Source organism: Sminthopsis crassicaudata, chromosome 6 (assembly GCF_048593235.1).
Source record: "Sminthopsis crassicaudata isolate SCR6 chromosome 6, ASM4859323v1, whole genome shotgun sequence".
NCBI lineage: Eukaryota > Metazoa > Chordata > Mammalia > Dasyuromorphia > Dasyuridae > Sminthopsis > Sminthopsis crassicaudata.
Genome location: NC_133622.1, coordinates 104,490,199 through 104,510,589, shown reverse-complemented (window position 1 = coordinate 104,510,589; position 20,391 = coordinate 104,490,199). Strand labels below are relative to the sequence as shown.

At 37.3% G+C, this 20,391-nt stretch overlaps 1 protein-coding gene across 1 annotated transcript in view; it reads right to left on the bottom strand.

Annotated features, from left to right (window-relative positions):
- The window catches only part of STOX2 (storkhead box 2), a 155,359-nt gene extending 140,077 nt beyond the window's left edge, over positions 1-15,282 (bottom strand). Inside the window, 1 exon segment of the mRNA XM_074273778.1 lies at positions 14,980-15,282. Coding sequence (XP_074129879.1) covers positions 14,980-15,145 — 166 coding nt within the window. The 5' untranslated portion in view covers positions 15,146-15,282.
- Positions 15,283-20,391: the final 5,109 nt, after the last annotated feature.

Here is a 20,391-nt window from a genome sequence, read left to right as displayed (position 1 = left end):
CTATCACTTAGCTTACTTGCGTAACTTTAAGCAAATGATGATTTCAAGGGAAGTAAAAAAGAAGAGGATCAAAGTCCAGAACCTTAGAGAGCATGTACAAGAATAAGGGGCTAAGGACACTTTGTGTATCAGCTACGGAGCTTGTCACCTGAGGCTTAGAAGAGAGTTTACATTATCAATGAGGGCTTGTTTGTTTGAAAGTTCTGAATGAGATGTTCACTATTTCACTGGTCTTCAGTATCCTTATCTACAAAATGAGATGCTTAAATAGATGGAAAAGCAACTGCATTTTGCAGGTTATTTATATTTGGGAATTAGGTCCTTAAAGATGAGAGGTGAAATCATAGTACTGAATAAGAGGAAAAAGAGAGGAATACAGAAAGATAGGCTGGGAAGGTTGGCAATTTATTGTCTTTCATTCTCAAGGAGAACTAAAATGACATCAGTATGTTAGAATCAAATTACAGTATGTGCAACTGTGGCTGATCAGACCAATATGGGCTTGGAATGCTCTGCCACAGGTCAGACGCAAATAGTCCCTATAAACATCTGAGACTTCATGACTTTATGTATATCTTTTTTTTTTTTTGAGCTGCTTCAATTCTTCTTTGCTCATGAAGCATAGCATCTTCTCTAATGAGAGCATGCCATATTGGGCAGACCTGTGTCTGTGTCTTCCTGTCATACAATCAATTCTAAAGTTCTTAAGAAAGATCTTGAGAGTATCCTTCTATCACTTTTTCTAACCACCTTGTGAACACTTGCCCTATTTGACTTCTCCATAAAATAATCTCTTTTTTGGCAAGCAAAACATTTGCCATTCAAATAATGATTTACAAGATGAGGAGTTTATTACTCATATATATAATCTGAATGAAATTTCCAGATTATATGGCAAGAGGACATTATATCACAGAAATTCAAGGATGCCTCCATTGTCCATCTTTATAAAGGTAAAGTGAATAGACTGTCCTGTGACAATCACAAGGGGAGTTTCTCTTTTAGTCATTGCTGGCAAGATTCTCGCTAAAATGTTCTACCTATCCCTACACATGGAAATAGGTCATCTACTTGAAAGCCAGTGTGACTTTTTGGATAGGGTTGAGATATAGTTGATATAATGTTTACTTCTTGACAACTCCAGCAAAAATGCCAGGAACAGAACAGAAGTCTATATACAACATTTGTAGATCTAACCAAGGCTGCTGATACTGTCAGTCATGAGGGGTAGGGAGAAAGAAAGTGGTTGTTGGACAAACCAACTAGGAAGAGGTGAAATAAAATAATGTAAGGGATAGAGGCAGAAGGATTAGCCTTAGGGAAGAAGAGGGACATATGTAACCAAAAGAGAAAATAGATAATGGTGCTAAAAGAGGACTAAAGAAGTTAGGGTGAGGAAGCTCACTGTAGATAGTGACAACCTTCTAAGTTGGGAGTTCTTAACATGGGATCTATGAACTTTTGAAAAAAAATTCATTTCAATTGGTTTCTTTTGTAAATCAATGTACTTATTTTATGCTTTATAAATTTAAATTTATTTAAATTTAAAAATATAAATGTATAAAAATTTATGGTTTAAAAATGTCATTCTGAAAAGAGATTCATAGGCTCCAATGGACATTCAGAAGGGGCCCTGACACCCACACAAAGATTAAGAACTATTCTAAGTGATAGATCATCTACTCCAATTGTGATATTAGGGATAACAGTTAGACATTCCACTTCCATCTGAGGGGTTGGGCTAGACCATGGGATGCAATGATAAGGATGTAAGAGCCATAACTGAAGATAAGTAGATACAGCAGCTCTTTCAATAAACACCTACAGAACAACTAAGGTTTGAGTATTGCTTCCAAAATTTCCCAGGTATTCACTGGTCCTTCATAGAAAGAGTGGAGAAATCAGGGGCACAAGGGACTCCAAAAGAATGCACTTTAGTATTACCTAATTAGCCTCAGTCTTAATTTTTTGTGTGCTTTCTTTTTAAAAATCATTTTCTGTGCCGACTGCTGACAATTCTTATACATTCAAAGAATTGTACTTTTAAAAACATAACATGTAATGTTTTTTATTTGATCTTGTCCATCTTCCCAATTCAGAGTAATAATATACAACTTTTCTTTCTCTTCATAATTTCTATTCTAATATGTGGATACCAACTGCTATTATAAAGACTTCATAAGAGCAATTGCTGAGGTGCTAATGACTATCAGTTCAAAGTAGGTGTGCTTAGTTAGAAACAATTCTCAGCTCCTCAGAAGCTCTTCTTACCAAGCAATCTTAGTTACTTGGGAATGATGGAGAAGATGGAACTCTCCCTGAGTGCATCTATTCTAACAATACATGACTCACCCCCAAAAGCTACAATTCATGCTACTGGTGCTATAATTTGCTCACCTGAATCTATCCTTTTATTAGGAGAAACATAAGCTACAATGTGTATTATGTGGACAAATATGGCAGGTGAAAAATATAATAGCTCTCTTAGTATACTACAACAATATTGGATAAGGAAATGGCAAACCAGGCCAGTATCCTTGTCAATAAAATCCCATAAACAGTATTGGCTTGCTTTGGTGCACCAGATGATGAAGAATCAGACAAATGAATAATCACTGAACAACTACCACTGTATTCCACAATAATATTTCCCAACTTGAGCCCCATAAAATCCTAGTTTTCTTCATAATACTAATTTGTGAAACTAAGAAACCATTTTCCTTTACTACACTAAATATAAAACCACATTATATAGCAAAATTCAAATTACATAGGGCTTGTTTTTTTTTTACTTTTACTTAGAGTGGTCTTACTTTCTTCTATTTGCTTTAAAATTCCCCAGGCTCTATTATTTTGGAGAAATAATAGCCAAAGGTTCACAAAATCATCAATTTGGCCCTAGCAACATATTCTGAGACTCAAAAACTCCACAAACAATATACATACTCCACTAAAATATGCTACTTATTGATAGGATGCCTCCATTTTTCTATCCACTATATTCCTTTTACCTCTTTGTTATAGGAATTTTGTGGACTGGAAAAATAACAAAGAAATTGGGCATGAATAGAGATCATGGAGTGGCAATAATCCAAATTCTTTAGGTTATCTATATGGTATTAATATTTTGGCTTGAAAATAAATATAGGCAATATTAATTCTACAAAGAGTATGAAAAGAGATGGCAGATGGTATTATTAGTCAAAGAAGAAATGAGCAATCAAAATCTTTGGTCTTTTAAGGGAATAGAAGATGAAAACCTAGGGTATTGTTCTAGAAACTCTGGAAAATATCTAAATAGTACATTATTTCTTATTTGTATTACGTGGCAAAAATCTTTCTACTATGCTATTTTAAAACTTTTAAAATAGATGCAGCAGTAGATACAAAAGATACAGTGTTTCTGTGTGTATGTGTGTCTGTTTCTGTGTGTGTTGATGTGTCTCTTTCACTATGTATGTCAGTCTCTATATGTCTCTGTGTGTGTGTCTCTATGTGTGTCTGTATGTGTGTGTGTGTGCCTCTCTGTCTCTGTGTGTCTCTCTCTATGTCTGTATTTCTGTGTGTGTGTCTGTGTCTCTATGTCTGTCTCTCTTTCTGTGTGTCTTTGTGTCTATCTGTGTGTGTGTCTCTGTGCATCTGTCTCTGTGTGTTATCTGTGTCTCTGTGTCTGTGTGTGTGTGTGTGTCTGTCTGTCTGTGTGTCTCTGCCTCTCTCTCTGGGTGTGTCTCTGCATCTGTTGTCTGCTGTCATCTGCGTCTGCTGTCTGTCTGTGTCTGCTGTCTGTCATCTGTGTCTGCTCTCTGCATCTGTCGTCTGCTGTCTGCGTCTGTCTGTCTCTGTCATCTGCGTCTGTCTCTGTGTGTCCTGTCTCTCTTGTAGTCTTTCTGTGTCTCTTGTTCTGTGTTACTCTGTGTCTGTGTGTTTCTCTGTGTCTGTGTATGTGTCTGTCTTTGTGTGTGTCTCTGTTACACACATACACATACACACATGCATCCATTAGCCTCATACCCTTCGGATCAGGACAGCACAATGTTGAGAGCACTAAACTTTCAGAGATCCAAGTCTCATCCCTGTCAGTTTCTGTCCCTTCAGACCTAAGCCTGTTCCCTCTCTGGGTCTCAGATTCCTCATCTGGAAAATAACAGGTTGAACCAGACGGCCTCTGCATCTCATCCAACTCTAAATTAATGATCTTAGGCCTGCCCCAGTATTTTTACCTGTTGACTGTAGGCAAGTCATTCAAAAAGCAAAACACAAAAACTTAGGACAACAGCTGCTTTGCCTCTCAGACAGTTGCTCTAAGGATCAAATGAGGCAGTGGATGTGAAAGCATTTGAAAAAATTGTTAAAATGCCACCAAAAAAAGGATTAGCTATTATTTTGTGAGACCAACATTGCTCTCAATAAATCAAGTACCCCCAAGTCTTGTCTATGTGGCATTTGCTTAATTTTGGTATGACAGCTGACCTTGATACAAAACTACATTTTTTTATAGAAGGACTTATTTTTGCCTAGTGATGTAGAAAAAAGTGAAAGTAGATTAAACTCTAAAAAACAAATTTGAGAGAAGAAAAACTATACTGAGAGTGGTAAAATGGTCTCTCACAATCCTTAGAGGAACCAACCAGAGAAGAATCAAGGAGGAAAAAAAAGTAAGCAGCAGCATCCCCACAAAAATGGGACCATCTCAAGCTAGAACTTGGAGGAAACCTTAACACCACTAATGCACCCCAAGGATTTGCCAAAACATTTGTCTTTTATCTTCAAAAAGGGAGAAGTTGGCCCTGAAGGCCAGCATGTCTTAGTGTGGAAAGATAAATGGATATTTTTGTCTTCAAGTATGAGCTAAGCCATAATTTTTTAACTCAATAGGTATATGACAGATGTTTAAAATATACATTATTTATATTGCGGGCCCATTCCTTTGTGCTGCCACTTTCTTTTAACTCTCTTAACACCTCTCTCAGCTCTAAATACATCTCTGGTAATAGCAGATCTAGACTGATTAATACTAGTTCAACTACCTAGAGGACTGTAAATCCTGTTTCAGTTTTACGAAAACAAGAACTTCCAAATCATAGGCAAATAATAGGGTAGAGAAGCCATTTTCTTAACTTGTTATGTCCATTCATAGAATCTTTTCTGGTCTTTTTAATGGAATTTGAGGAGGAATCAATTAAGAAATCTCTAAAGTGTCTTTCAGTTCTTGAATTCTCATAATAGAATCACCTTTTTTATTTTTAGAAGGATTTCTGTATAAAAGAGGTGGGTATGGGTGGGTAGGTGTGTGTAATGAATAGAGAAGCAACTAGGTGGTATAATGGATAGAGCATCAAGTCTGAAGTAAGGATACCCAAGTTCAAATTCAGCTTCAGACACTTACTAGCTGTGTGACCCTGGACAAGTCACTTCACTCTGTTTATCTCAGTTTCTCCATCTATAAAATGAACTAGAGAAGGAAATGGCAAATTATTCCAATATCTTTGACCAAAAAAATCCCAAATAGAGTCGTGAAGAGTCAGACATGACTGAAATGACTAAACAATAATAATGGATAGAAACACACATTCATTTACGCAAATATTTATTGAGAGTGAGTAGGAGCATGGTGTGGTGACAAAAAAAAAAGCAACTAAATTTGGCATCAAAAGATTCTTGTTTATAATCCCTATTTCAATACTTAGATCAGTATTTCCTTGGGCAGCCCACTTAACAAGGGAAGAGGAAAGGAATAAAAGCAGAAGAAATAGCCTTAAAAAGGAAAGAGGATACTTCCTTCAACAAAAGGAAAAAAGAAGACAATGGTGGAGATCAAAAAGATTTTAAAGTGCAGAGATGTTGTGGAAACTGAAGTCAGATAGTCTCAGTTTTCTCAGTAAAGTAGGGAATGAAGTCACCCACCATGAGTGAGAGGAATGGGGCTTGAAAAACATGGGAAAAGTTTGGAACAACTGTTGTGGGGAGCGGCAATGGGGGAGAGAGAGAAGAGCCCATGAAATTGATGAAAATCATTGCACATCAGCGAAGAGGGCCCAACTGAGATGAAAGAGTATTCATTTGGACTGAAGCCATACAGCATTGCTTTGTGACTTTCCCTGAAATGGAAGAAGCAGATTTGGAGAGTTAACCAGGACTGTGTATTGGAATGACAGTCACAGAAGAAATAATCAGACTGACTTACTGTAGCCTTCTAATGAGGTATACACATGGGATAGAGACTCAAATGATTTCTGTAAAGTAGAAAGAGCTAATGGACTGGCAGAATGGGACATTTAAGACTCAAAAGTTTTAAAATTCAAAGAAACTTTAAAAATAATTTAGTTGAACTCTTAATTTTACAATTAAGGAAAATGAGGGAGCTAGAGGCAGAAAATAATCACAATAAGGGTGGGCAAGTTCAGCTTTAGAACAAGTTTTGTTTTGGAAAACAAGAAGAATCAGTCATTAGGAGTTTATATTCAGGGGGAAGAGTTTGGAATTTCAGATCTTGGAGGCAAAATGGTTCTATTGAGGCTATTTCTAATCAACGCTACTTGTACTATCACTCTTCTCTTCCTCCTTTCATCAGAGTTCTAACAGACTCAGAGACCCTGGACTCTAAATAGAGAGTTTTAATCCTTTCTTGCCAAGAGCAGGCGTTCTGACATTTTCTGATTTCCAAATCATGCCAGCATAACAGGAACTATTAATACCCACATTCTTCTCCCTCTTCCAATAATAGCTCCCCTTTATTTATTGTCTTTCCATTGCAGAGTGGAAGCTTCTTAAGGGCAAGGACTGTCCTGCTTGTTTGTATTTACATTCTCAATTCTTTGAACTATCTGCCACAGAGTAAGCAAATAATAATAATGACTTAATAATACCAATTGACATTTATATAGTATTTGTAAGGTTTATATATCTCATTTGACCTTTCTAACAATGCTGGGAAGTGGATATTATTATTATCCTCATGGCAGAGATGAAAAAACTGAGACAAACAATGATTAAATGATTTGGCTAGGTCATATAGCTAGGGAATACCTGATGTTGGACTTGAATTTAGACCTCACTGATTCTAGTTCCAGGGCTTCATATACTGTGCCACCACCTTCCCTAAAATAAGTCCTTTAATAGTTTTTTCATTAATTCAAAGCATGACTGAAGTTGAGGTGAAAATAAAGATCCTAGAAGTGATTTTGATTTATTTGTAAGTACATACTTATTTCATTTTGGCTATGGGGGACATTTCAGCTCTATTAAAAAATATTTTTCAAAACTAAATTTCTGCTTAGACAGTTCCCAATTTACAAAAATACAGAGGAAAAAGTGAGAAATTCAGTATTAGTTATTGAAATGGGCATAGCCATGACTATTTTTCTTTCTTTCTTTCTTTCTTTGTTCTTTCTTTCTTTCTTTCTTTTACTGTTTCCTTGTTTAAGATTATGACTAACACTCTTGCTTTTTCAGTTTCATCTAAGACATAACAGAGTTTCATTCCTGGTTCTCATTTTAACTTTGGATAAATCTTTATGTGTTAAGTGTATTCCTTATTATAAATAACATTCTTGGATTCTGTGTTCTAATTCATACCACCACACTCCTTTGTTTTATAGGCGAATTCATCCCATTCACATTCATAATTAGGACTGGTAGCTATTTTTCCCTCCATCATATCCAATTATGTTTCTTCTCTGGCCCACTTTATAACCCATTCTTTAAAAAAAAAAGAAAGGAAACAAAGAAAAATGAGATCAATACACAGTAATCTATATTTGGAGTAGCCTGCTATTACCACGCTGCTCTTCTACTCTTCCCCAAAGCCCAAATCATGAGATTTTTAAAAAACTTTCTCTAATTTTATTTTCCCCTTTAGAATCAGCCAGAGTTCAAGTTTGTTTTGCTTGGCACAAACATGATGGACTAGAGGTACAGAAGGAGACATACATTTTTAGAAATAGCTAATATGCAAAATTGTTTCATTTGACTGTATTTATTACAATTTCTGGGGGAAAGATAATGAGAGAGAGGAATGAGTGGGATGCAAAAAAAATCCCTAATAAAACATTTTAAATGGAAACAGAAGAAAAAATTTTAGAAAATAATATAAATGAAGCAATTTGTTACTATTATGCTAAATTAAAATTGCATTTGAAAGAAATCAAGGGACAGTTAGATGCTGAAATGACTCTGGAGTCAGGAGGACCTGAAAGAAATCAAACTGTAATACAAGTTCCAGTTTAATATAGTCCTTTTTTTTTTTTGCTCTATATATGCTTAAATATTCATGTTTGCTCATTATCATTAATAATTTTAGAAAATAATTTTTAAAATTGTCTTAAAGATAATCACAACCTGGCTTACATACCACCACCACCACTCCTACCAAGGAAGACTAAATTTGAGCAACCCTGAGCTAAGATCCAAGAGATAACAAATTTGGAGTGGTAAAAGTTATCTAGAAACACAAAACACAAATTATATAAATGATGAATCTACTCAGAACACTAAAACTGATGGGTAACAAGCTTCTTGTCATTCTTTTGCTCTTTGTTCATTTATTTCTTTGCTTTCAGTTGATATTTTATTTTGCCCCTCCACAGAAATCTTAATCTTAAAATTAATTCCTTCCCTTGGAAGGAAAAAAAAAACTGTTTCTTGAGGACAGGGACTATTTCACTTGTCTTTCCCAATATCCTTCTTTACCATTAGCACAGTTGCTGGCACATAGTACATACTTAACAAATGCAAAGCACATTTTTTCCCTTCACATTCTCAGTTTCCTTGATTATCCTTGTCCTTTTTTTCTGGTTTTCTTCATATACATTTTCTCTTTCTTTTGTTGGGGGTATGTCCCTCTCTTGACTCATAAGCAGTCTTTTGTCACAGGCCCTCTGACTTGTCCTCCTAGTGAATTACTCAGAGAACAGGACTTGGAATTAGATGGTTCAATTTGACATCACAAGCTCTGCCACTTAGTTCCTGTGTATCTTGAGGATATCATTCCACCTCTTTAGGCATCATTTTCTTCATTCTGGGCCAAAAATCTCCAACCTTAACCTTTTACACAAACACCAAATCCCTATTTCCAGCCATCTACATCTATCTCTGCTTAAGTAAATAAAACATACTGAACTTATCATCTTTCTTGTATATTTAGTTCCTTTTGCCAATTTCCTATTTTCTGTTACTATCAACAGTATTTTCCTTAATATCTTAGGGACCTTAAAGTATTAAATCTTCCTTCTTCTCTATTGATCACCAAAGCCTATTTATTGTTTCCCTTCCCTTGGAAAGGGAAAAAACTGTTTCTTGAGGACAGGGACTATTTCACTTGTCTTTCCCAATATCCTTCTTTACCATTAGCACAGTTGCTGGCACATAGTACATACTTAACAAATGCAAATTAATTCCTTCTTCTATCAGATGATTTACTGTTTCTACACAGTATCTTTCAGCTGTTCCCCTTGGTTTCCACTTTCATTCCTAATACCTTAATTCATCATACTTTGGCTTCAGTGATAACTTTCTAGTTCCTCAGAAATTAGAATACCTCCTTACTGCCACCAATTCTGTGTTTAGTTTTCAAGACTCTTCATTATGTCTTCTAACCCAACAATCCAATTTTCTCCTTTAATACTCATTGCTCCATATAGTCAAAAAAAATTAGCTTCACTTCCAGGCACTCAGACTTGAATCTTCAACTCTCCTTTCTGGACATGCAAATCTAACTCATTTTCCAAGGACTCTTTCAAGTCCTGAGGCACATTCTTCAAAAATATGTTCAAATTTAGTAGCAAAATTTTTCTAAGACATATTATACAAAATGTTGATATTTTTTCTTCCTGAGACTTTAGCTCCATTATCCTCTCAAACTTTACCTTTTGAAATTCTGAAACAATATCAATTCAACAATTCCAACAAGCTATGGCGGGATAGGGGAAGATAAATGGGAAGAGATGGAAATCCTTCACCACCAACTCAATATTCCTTATTTTCACTAGATGAGGCCAGTACAAGTCATGTCAGATGTAAATCTAGTTTATATCCAGAAAACATAAACACTGAAACAGGCATATGATATTATTTATTAAAACTGCATATCTCTTACAATTTGTTCAGGTTTCAAACTGGCATCTATGTAAACCCCAAAATATATACATCTAGAATCATATTTATGGAAAATAGGAATGAGGACACCAGAAATTATTCATATTTATAGTGTATAAATCTCAAATATTTAAGGAAAAGTTAGAGAAGAAAAGAACTGGATATCCCAAAATACTTTTTAATACTTTCACATCAATGTGCACTTGGAAGACATTTATCCTAGAGAGTTCAGACCTTATCACATTACACATTTAAACAGATTGATACTGAACAAACTATAGGTTGATAAAAACCTCCTTTTATAACCATCAGAGTATAAAGAGGCCATGTTATTTGTCAATGATAAAACTAGTTTGTGGTTGGCCCAAGATTTAGACCCAAAGCTCCCATCTTCCACTCCCACACACAGTCTGTTCCCATAAAAGTCTCACATGTCTTAAAATGAAACAGAAGCTAAAGAAATTGAAAATACAATATATTATTTACCCAAATTAGTTTTCACAAACTGTCAACTAGTAAAACTAGTAAAAGTGTTGAATAGCAAGCCAGCTTTCTCCTTACACTGTTAGAACCACTTAAATTAACTCACACAACTGATTTTGACTTTTTGAAGTTAATACCATGTGCTTTGAATTAAAAAAGAGAAAATCTTTCAAATCTACAACATGGGCCTAAAAGTCAATTTTGTGTTTTAAAACAAACCAGAAAAAAAAAACAAAAAAAAATTTTTTTAACTTCCAGGAACTAAAACTAGAATTACCACAACTGCAATGCTATAGAATCCATGGGGAATTGGGAATGTATGTGGTTTACTGGCTCTACCAAGCAGTATAATAATGTCATTCAGCCAGACAACAAATATTTTTACTAGGTTCCTCCTACAAACAAAGACTGTCTAAGTGAACATAAAGTTTAAATCATGTGTAGTATCTGCCTTCAGGAAGCTTATAGTCTTAATTAAATTACCCAAAATTTAATGGCATTAATGACATCACTAAAATACACAGAAAGTAAAAATCATCATTACCAAGAAAAAGCAAGAAACATTTAAAGCAAGTGTCATCTTTTAACAGGTGGAGAATAAAAGCCCCACCTTTCTTTTGGAACAGAGGAAAAAACCCTCCAAATCAGTCAAATAGCACTCAAAATACAGAGCATTTCAAAATAGTTGCCAAATATGTTTTCTTAAATATACATTTTCAATTAGCAAACATTTATTATTTTCTGCAATCTCAAAAGAAAGAGGAAACCCAAATGACCAATATCAACAATGAAAAACAAGAATTCACAACAAATAAATTAAAGGATATAATTAAAAAACATTTTCACCAACTATATTCCAATAAAAGCAACAAATTAAATTAAAAAATGAATACATGTGAAAATCGAAATGATTCAAATTAATTACAATGTAATACCCAATCTGAGTATTCACTTTTAAGTATCCCTATAGAAAGCACTAGATAATTTTTAAAGATTTTTTTTTCATTTTTCCTCTAACACAATTATACTCCACCAAAAAAGAACAATTTGTAGCTTTATAAATAATTTAGGGATAGAACCTATTTGGTAAAACAACCTATTTTTTCAGTTGGGCACATGTATCCCCCTTTTTATTATCAGTTGCAATAAAAAAGAAACTACCCCTACACTCAGCAAGTTCTTCACTGGGAAATTATTATTCAAGATGAACAATGAACTCATCACAGGGCCTGTGAACTTACCCGTTGCTAGGAGGCCTGTGAATACTTTGGATCATTTAAGATCTGGTAGTATGAGCTGAAAGATTAATCAGCCATTTAGGACATTCTCTCCAAGATTCAAAGTTTCAGAATTCTCTAACTGAACTTCTATATGTTTTATATATGGTTTATATATGTCTGTTATAAGTTGTAAAACTTAAAGGTAGGTTATCCTTAAGGTATTAAATACAAAGACACACACACACATTAAATGTCAAGGCTGTTTGCCATAAATCACTTTCAATAGTAATTATTTGTTAGAGAAGGAAAGGCTGCTTTAAATAGTGTGGTGTCATTATAAAGCTAAAATTTTTTGTTTTAATAAACAGGATCAACTTCACAGACATACCATCAAATAAAACTTAAATTAAATTAGTATTTATCATCTACTCTATTTACAAAATCCTTATATATTATATACTGTAGCTTTATTATTACAACACCCTTCACAAAATCTCTAGGGAGCTTTTATCCCCTAAAACAATCAATCTCTGAACATTTCTTACATACCTACTATGTGTTAAGCAACTGAGGATACAATGACCAAAATTTTTTCCCCATTATTTTAAGAAAAATCAATCTTTCTTTCTAGAAACTATCTGTATGATTGTGTTTTTGTAAGGGGAGGTTGTTTTTGTATACAGTGAGAAATCTATTTGATTGCCAATTTTTTTTCCCCACAGAAATGAATCTTTCCATAAAAAAATCTTCCCCCTCCTCAACAATACAGCCTTTAATTCAAAAAGAGGTGATGTTAAATGACTAAACACAGAGAATAAATAAATATGAAAAAATTCTTTATGTATTTCTAAGAATTTTTTTCAGTATTTCATCTTATGTGACAAAGAATGTACTTGCATACTGAGTCCCTGTAACTTTGGGACTTTCTATAAGTTTCCTGAGAGGGAGAAAGATTCTTTTAAATAATCCCAAACTGTTTAAATATATTACCTATTCCTCCTAGAACATTTGGAAAAGAAATGAATAATCTCTATGGAAAAAAAAAAGTTCTTACAAAGGGAATACAATGACTCTCATCATAGATATACCTGTTAATTTTTAATCTCATACTACATTAACACCTGCTCTTTATTTAATTAGCCACAAATATAATAAAAAAGAGCCTATTCAACATCCTCCATTCCACATTGGTTATTTCCTCATCATCATCTGTTATTAAATATGAATCCTATTCCTTGTCATCTCTTCATATGGGTTACATGTCACCAGGAGAAGGCCAAAAAGTAGTTCCCCTCATCCTTTAAAACATCCTGCAGTATACAGAACAGGTAGTGGTATATTATAAAACAAGCAAACATGCCTTAATAGCTTCATTCTGAAGGAATATCTTATAAATTCATATGAACATAAAGAGGTTCCATAGGATAGGTCTAAAACTAAGAGAAGGACTTTGAGACTTGCTAAGGGAGAAAGGTATAGCTACAGATACTATGGAGAGCTTGGCATGTTTTCAGTAGTAGTTTATGAAAAAAGGAAAGAAAAAAGGGAGGGGGAAGAATTGGGCTGCCAATATATGAAGCAAACAACTCGGGCTTGATGCAACAGAGAAAAATCTCTAAAACACAGTCACACACAGATAATGAGTGTTTGTGAAAGTAGGGAGGAGCTTATTTATGAGGCTGGATTTAGATTTCGATATGTTTCAAAATCTGCTGCCACATTTCAGGATGAGATGAGTACACCAATCACAAAAGTATCTTCTCAATACTAAGGGATGGCTGGTGCTTGTCATTTCCTTTCAAAATTCTGGCTTTTCATGGAAGTGTTACAGTCAAGGCAGCCTCCTTGCCAATATCCTCATGTCGGCAGGTTTTCAATGGAGAAATAGTAGTTTTTCTCTGCTGTGTTAATAGCAGCATGTTGGCAAGACAGTTTAAAAGCATGCAAAAGTGATTCTAGCTAAAAGGACTTGTTTTTATTTTTAGGAGATAGTACAACTAGAGTATGATTGCTAACACAAGTTTAACTCCATAAGCCCCAGGAAATATATGGATTTGGAATAATGAATTGCATTAATTTCATTTTAGAAAAAGAGATCTTCCCTCTTTAGATAAAATGACCCTTGGAAGAAAATACATTCTTTCAGAATGGGAAAAAATACCCAAACACACAACAAACCTGACACCTGATATTTCTATATATACACCAGGGTGGTCACAGGCACCAAGCTAAACAACAAAAGGCTCCTAGGATTTTCCCCCTTCAGCATTTTCCCAAGTATTCCATCACTGTGTCCTCAAATCTCAAACCAAGGCCATTCAGTCATATTTCAAAAGGGGAACCTCTTCAGAAATGTTTTTATTAAATACCACTGCATTTAAGAGCAAGTCTTCCTTTCTGAAGCCTTCACTTTTTTTTTTTGAAAATGTTTGTCCTTACTCCCTGACATGCAAATACATGCTACAGCCTCCATTATTTCCACATAGCCTAATTCAAAGCAGTGTATACTGAATACCCACATGAGCGCACTAAGATTTAATAACACACACAGACAATCACACTATAGAATATTTTTAATGAGCCTCAACATGGTTTTCGCTAATATAAACAAACATGTAGTTGAACCATATGCAGTAACAGCATTCCACTGGCTAATAGCATCTGCAATTACAGAGATGGAACCTTCCCTGCCCACCCCCCACCCCCCAAGAAAAGAACATTCAGAAAGACCCACTAAGGTAATTTGGCATCATGGAGAGAAGGAAAGCTGGGGCTGTGGGCAATAATGAATTGCACCCTGATTCAGCAAAAGCGATGGGGCTGCTGGCACCAAGGGTTTCCAGCCACTTCATTTAACTTAGCCAAAAACCCAGATATTTCCTTTCCTCATTAATTTTAGTTGACTAATAGCTTTTATACCCCATATTGAGCCGGCCTTGCTGGGAATCCTGCAGTGGTACAAAATGGTGGATGTGTGCTAATTTTTTTTTCCTGCTTTATCCATAATATGTGTGTATATACACACATGTATATGTGTACATATACATGCATGCATACATATGTAATAGATTTCAAAATGCCCCCCTGCTTTTCTCATCAATCCAGCAACAAACACCACACACACCACACACATTCAGCTCTCCCCAAGCTGTTGCAATAACCAAGAGGAAAAAAGGTTACCAACCTGATGTCATGTAGCCCCGTGATGCCTGGGAGATAAAGGCTGGTGGGAAGCGTTTGTGCAAGCGATAGTCCTTTTCACTGCGGGACCTCATGCGGTCTGAGGCCCGGTCAGAGAAATCGGAACTAGGCCAGGCTCGCCGTAAGGTTGTACTCCGGGTCTTCTTCATTTTGGAGGCGGGCTAACCTGCTACTGTCTCAATACTGCAGGAACCTGGGGGAGCTGCAGCCTCGAGCCAGCGCGCGGCCGTCCCCTGGTTCATGAGGCTGCCGCAAGCCCAGCCTGGGTAGATTCTGCAAACATTTTCCCACCACCACCACCACCTCCACCACCACCACCTTCTCTTCCTCCTCTTCCTCCTCCTCCTCCTCCTCCTCCTCCTCCTCCTCTATAAAGCACACTGCAGGTCCGTTCCTTCCCACACACCCCCACCTCGAATGATCCAATTTTACACACGTCCCACAATGCATTACACTTCATTTGCAATCAGTCCAGCTTATAGCTTCCAGATTCATGTGGAGGAAAGGCACATTAGGAAGGCTTTCCCAGCCAAAAAGGGGGGGGGGGGAGGTTGGGGGTTGGAGGAACACAGATCTGCAGCGTGAAAAGCGATGGGGTCTCAGACAATAGCTCAATTCAGCAAAGGAGTGCTTAGCCAACTGTGAGCCGGTGGCACAAAAGACCCAAACAAATTGGGGGGGGGTAGGGGTGGGAGAAGAAAAGAGGGGGGGAGAAAGGCCTTTGGTTTTGACCTGAGACAGGGCGCCCAGGAAGCTGCACTCGGATGGGCTCCTCCCGCAAGGATTAGGAGGAGGCTTTCGGATGACAAGTCTCCAGCTTGCTTTTCCTTTCACCTAGGCGAAGCTGTCGCCGCAATCAATGAAGCAGGCTGGATCCGGTCTCCGCCGCAGTCAGTCGGGGGGAGCTTCCTTCCAGCAGTCCCTGTCGCTCACTCGAGAGAATGCGTGTGAGTGTGTGTGAGTGTGTGTTCGTGCGCGCGCGCGGCTCCTCTCGCACATGCACACCCAGGCTCTAGGCAGGGTCCGCGAGCGGCAGCTGCGGCAGTTCTGCTACTGGGGAAGGAATCCACCCACCAGCAGAGAGAGAGAGAGAAGGTCGTCACCAGGACCGCAGCTCCTCCCGCATCCTTCGCGAGCTCGGGCGCTGAGGCTGCTTCTGCGAGTGCGCCGCGGGCACGTACGCGGTTCTCCCCCACGCGTGCATTTTCTCCTACCTACGAGCTCTAGCCGACCCAGGAGCCATGGCTGCCAACAGATCCCAGGCTCCTGACGGCTCTCAGGGCTTCCAGAGTCAATGCCCCTATTCAGGGGCTACTGCTCCAGCAGAAGAGTCCTCAAGGAGGCGAATGGCCACCGGAGGCTGGGTACCCGGCAGCCGCCCAGTCTCATGCTAATCAAGAAGCCGCCTAAAGTTAGAGCCCTGAGCCTGTCAAGCTTCTTCACATTTTTATGTCAAACACCCTCGGGCTTCGCCAAAAGACCTTGGCGGGTGCCCCAGCCTGGAGTCGGCTCTTGTACATTTACATATTTTTAGGATAGTCCAACCCCCTTCCGAAAAACTAGGGGCGGGAAAAAGGAGGGGGGAAAAACATCTTCCTTCTAGAAAGGAAATCTGCAGTTCACCTTCCCCACCTGCAGCAGATTCTAAAAGGGTCAGCCCATCTGACAGCCGCAAATTCCGAGTCAAAATGTCCAAGGTGAATGGAAAGGGCCTCCCGCCCTAGTCCCCCCTTCCCTTTCTTGCCTCTCTCTTTGTAAGCCACTAGCAACTGGCTAAACTGCATTAAGGTCGGCCACCCCTTTACAAATCAAGGCTGTGTGCAGCTGTTTCTAGTCTAACAGCCAATCATTAAAGGACAACAATGCACATGGTGAGGGAGGGGAGGAAAGAAAGGCGAGCTGATGCCTTCAGCCGGGATGAAGCCCAAGCAGCAGAGAGTTAATGCAGAATTAAAGGCGCATGGACAGACTGCCAGCTAAATATTAATATTGTTGCTGCTGCTGATTCTCCCCTTAATGCCTCCCTCCACCCCCCACATACAAACAAGCCTTCCTTAGCTAAGCTCCAAAAATTCTTTAAAGTCACTAAAAGTGAATTTTCACCATTTGATTTTCATTGTCAATGAATAATTCTTCCTCCCTTCCCCCACCCCAACTTCATTTTCACTTATCTAGTCATTCTTACCACCAGAGACAGGGTCTTCCTGTCCTTCTTAGCCTGATAGAGGGCAGTGGACTGATTCTAAGCAGTTGGGAATCAAGAAGGTTAAGATTCAGAACACTCTAACACAATTCCTAGCTATTTCAAGGCTGAAATGCCTCAGAGACAGGCTCAGCTCAGTAAGCCTCACAGCACATCAGAAGTTAGGGGATGATTTTCAGTCCCAGACATGTTGTAGAAGCTAGGGAGAAGGCACTCCCATTCTGTCACTCACCTGTCCCCCTTGTAAATCGGGGACAACATTATTAGCCTCTGAGCAGAGATGTCGGCGAGAGTGACCAATAAAAACATAATGATAAAGCACTTGGCTAGCCCCTGCAAGGAAATAATATTTAGGGTAATGACATACTATTATTAAATGTAATTCAAAAAGCTAGCTTTTTCTGACATTGTGGAACAAGGCAGGAAAAGGGGACGCCCCCACAGTCCTTGATGTGGATAGTTCCTGGAAACAAAAAAACTGCAAAAACCAAACGCACCAACTATATGACAAAAGGATGGGTAATGGATAGCCAAGAAGATAAACTGTGAATAGCCTTCAGTCCAGAAATGCAACTCCAAAAAGATCAAAAATATTTCTAGCAGCTTTTTTTTATAGAGGCAAAGAGCTGGAAACTAAAACTCTCATCAAATGGAAGATGGTTAAGCCCATTATGGAATACAAATATAATGAAATGTATGAAAACAATGGTTTCAGAAAAACCTGGAAAGACTTGTGTGAACTGATCTAGAGTGAAGTGAGCTGGACCAGTAGAACAATTTATACAATAACAACGTCATAAAATCAACTAACTCTGAATGACCTAAGAAATCAATCTTGGCTAGTCAATTTAGTAGAAATTGATTTTTTTTTTTTTTTGGTAGATGAGCTTCAATCACCTAAGCAGATATGGGCATATATATCTACATGGGTATAACCCAAATCTTCAGAACATTCCTGTTGGTAGTATGGAACCCCATATTTTTTCTTTACAACTTTACTAAACAAGACTAGAAACATGTTATCATATAAAAATTATGGGCTTGAAGTCAAAAGGCTCCACATTCAAATCTCAGCTCTGCTACAAGCTATCACTATAGACAAGCCTCTGTTCTTTAATGAGCTTCAACATTCCTCATTTGAAGAATGAGGATAATACTTGCATTACCTAGCTCACAGGGTTACTGTGAGAAAAATGTGTTGTAACTCTTACAGTACCTTGTAAAGAGAAACAACTGGAATTACTTCATCTCACTGGCTTAGAGATCTAGAGCTGGAAGACTTCTTAGAGATGACCTAATCTAACTTCTTGATTTTGCAAGTGAGAATTCTAAGGTCAAGACAGGTTAAGAGATTTTGGCCAAGGTCACAAGCAGGTTGAACTAGGGTCAAGCCCAGGTCCTCTGGCTCCCAATCTATAGCATTTTTTCTTTTGTCCCACACTGAACCCTCAGAACAGTTTCTTCAACAAAATGTAGTGGTTGGATTAGATGATATGTAAAGTCCTTTCCAGCTCGAATAGTTTGCATTTCTAATATTTGTCCAGAACACTTTCTCACCATTTGCAATCAAAAGCCAACAGCTGCCACTTAATTCTGCTACTAAGAGAGCATGATAAATGGTTCAACACAGAAATGTGAAGGAAAGAGGCTATTATGTCCTTTGGGAGATGAGTAGGATGGTACCAGATTACTTGGCATTAATCACCAGACCAAATCCAGCGATCCAAACCTTATTTTCCAAGGTGAAAAACCTTTTATCTATTATAATAGATAATTTAATATTATAAATCTATTATAACATAAAAGGATGTGTGGCCTATAGCAAGAACAAAGAATAAGTATAAACAGACTTTAATGTCTGGAGTCCTGAAGCAGAGGTTTTAAATTTTGGGGTTAATGTACTTTTGGGGGGAGGCTAAGTGACTTGCCCAGGGTTATACAATTAGTAAGTATCTGAGGCTGAATCTGAACCAGATCCTCCTCACTCTAGAGCTGGTGTTCTATCCACTGAACTATCTAGCTGCCCCTGGTCAATGAACTTTTTAAAAATTTTACTTTAATATTTTTCCCAGTTGCATTCAAAATATTTTTTTACATTTGTTTTTAAGGTCTTTGAGTTCTAGGTTCTTTCCCTTATCCTCATCCACAATTAAGAAACCACACGTGAAGTTATGCAAAACATTTCCATAAAAGTCGAGTTGTGAAAGAAAACATAATTCTCCCACCCTAACGAAAATAAAAACCCTCAAGAAAAATTGGGTATGGATAGGATTTTTCATCAAAAGTCCTTCAGATGTGGATGATAGTATTACTGAGAATAACAAAGTCATTTAGAGATAGACATCCCAGAATATTGCTATTAATTTGTATATAGTATATTTTACTTTGTTCATGGAGGACTTTCCAGATTTTTTGTTTTTTCCTGAGAGCATCTTGATCATCATTTCCCAGAGAACAATAATATTCCATCACAAACACATATCAAAGTTTATTGAGCCATTCCCCAATTTTTTTTCCTGAGAAAAAAGCTGCTATGAATATTTTTATACATATAGGTCATTTTCCTTTTTTTCTTCTGTTTTTTTTTTTCCAAATGTCTTTTGGTATTAATGCCTATAATAGCATTGTTAGGTCAAAGGATATGCATAAATTTGCAGCCTTTTGGGCACAGATCATATCTTTTGATCATTTACCAATTGGGGGCTTGCTCTTATTTAATAAGTTTGGCTCAATTACCTCTATGTTTAAGAAATAAAGCCTTATCAGACAAACTTGCTTCAAAAACTGTTTTTAGAATTACTATTGCTAATTGTATGTCTCCCCCCCTCCCCCCCACCATTTACATTTTCTCTCTCTTTTCACTATCTTCTCAAAAATATGTTGCTACTGAGCACTCCCTCCCCCAATATGCCCTTTCTTTTGTCACCTTCTCCTCTCTTCCCATATCCCAATTTCTTTTAGGGTAAAAGAAATTTCTATATCTCTATTGATTATGTATGTTATTTCCTATTTGAGCCAATTCTGATGAGAATAAAGTTCGCTCACTCCTCCTCTTTCCCCCTCCACTGTAAAAGATTTTTTTGCTCCTTTTTGTGGCAGATAATTTATACTATTCCACTTCTCCATTTCCTTTTCTCCCAATACATTCATTCCTTTCTCACCCTTTATTTTCATCATTTAAAAATATAGTGC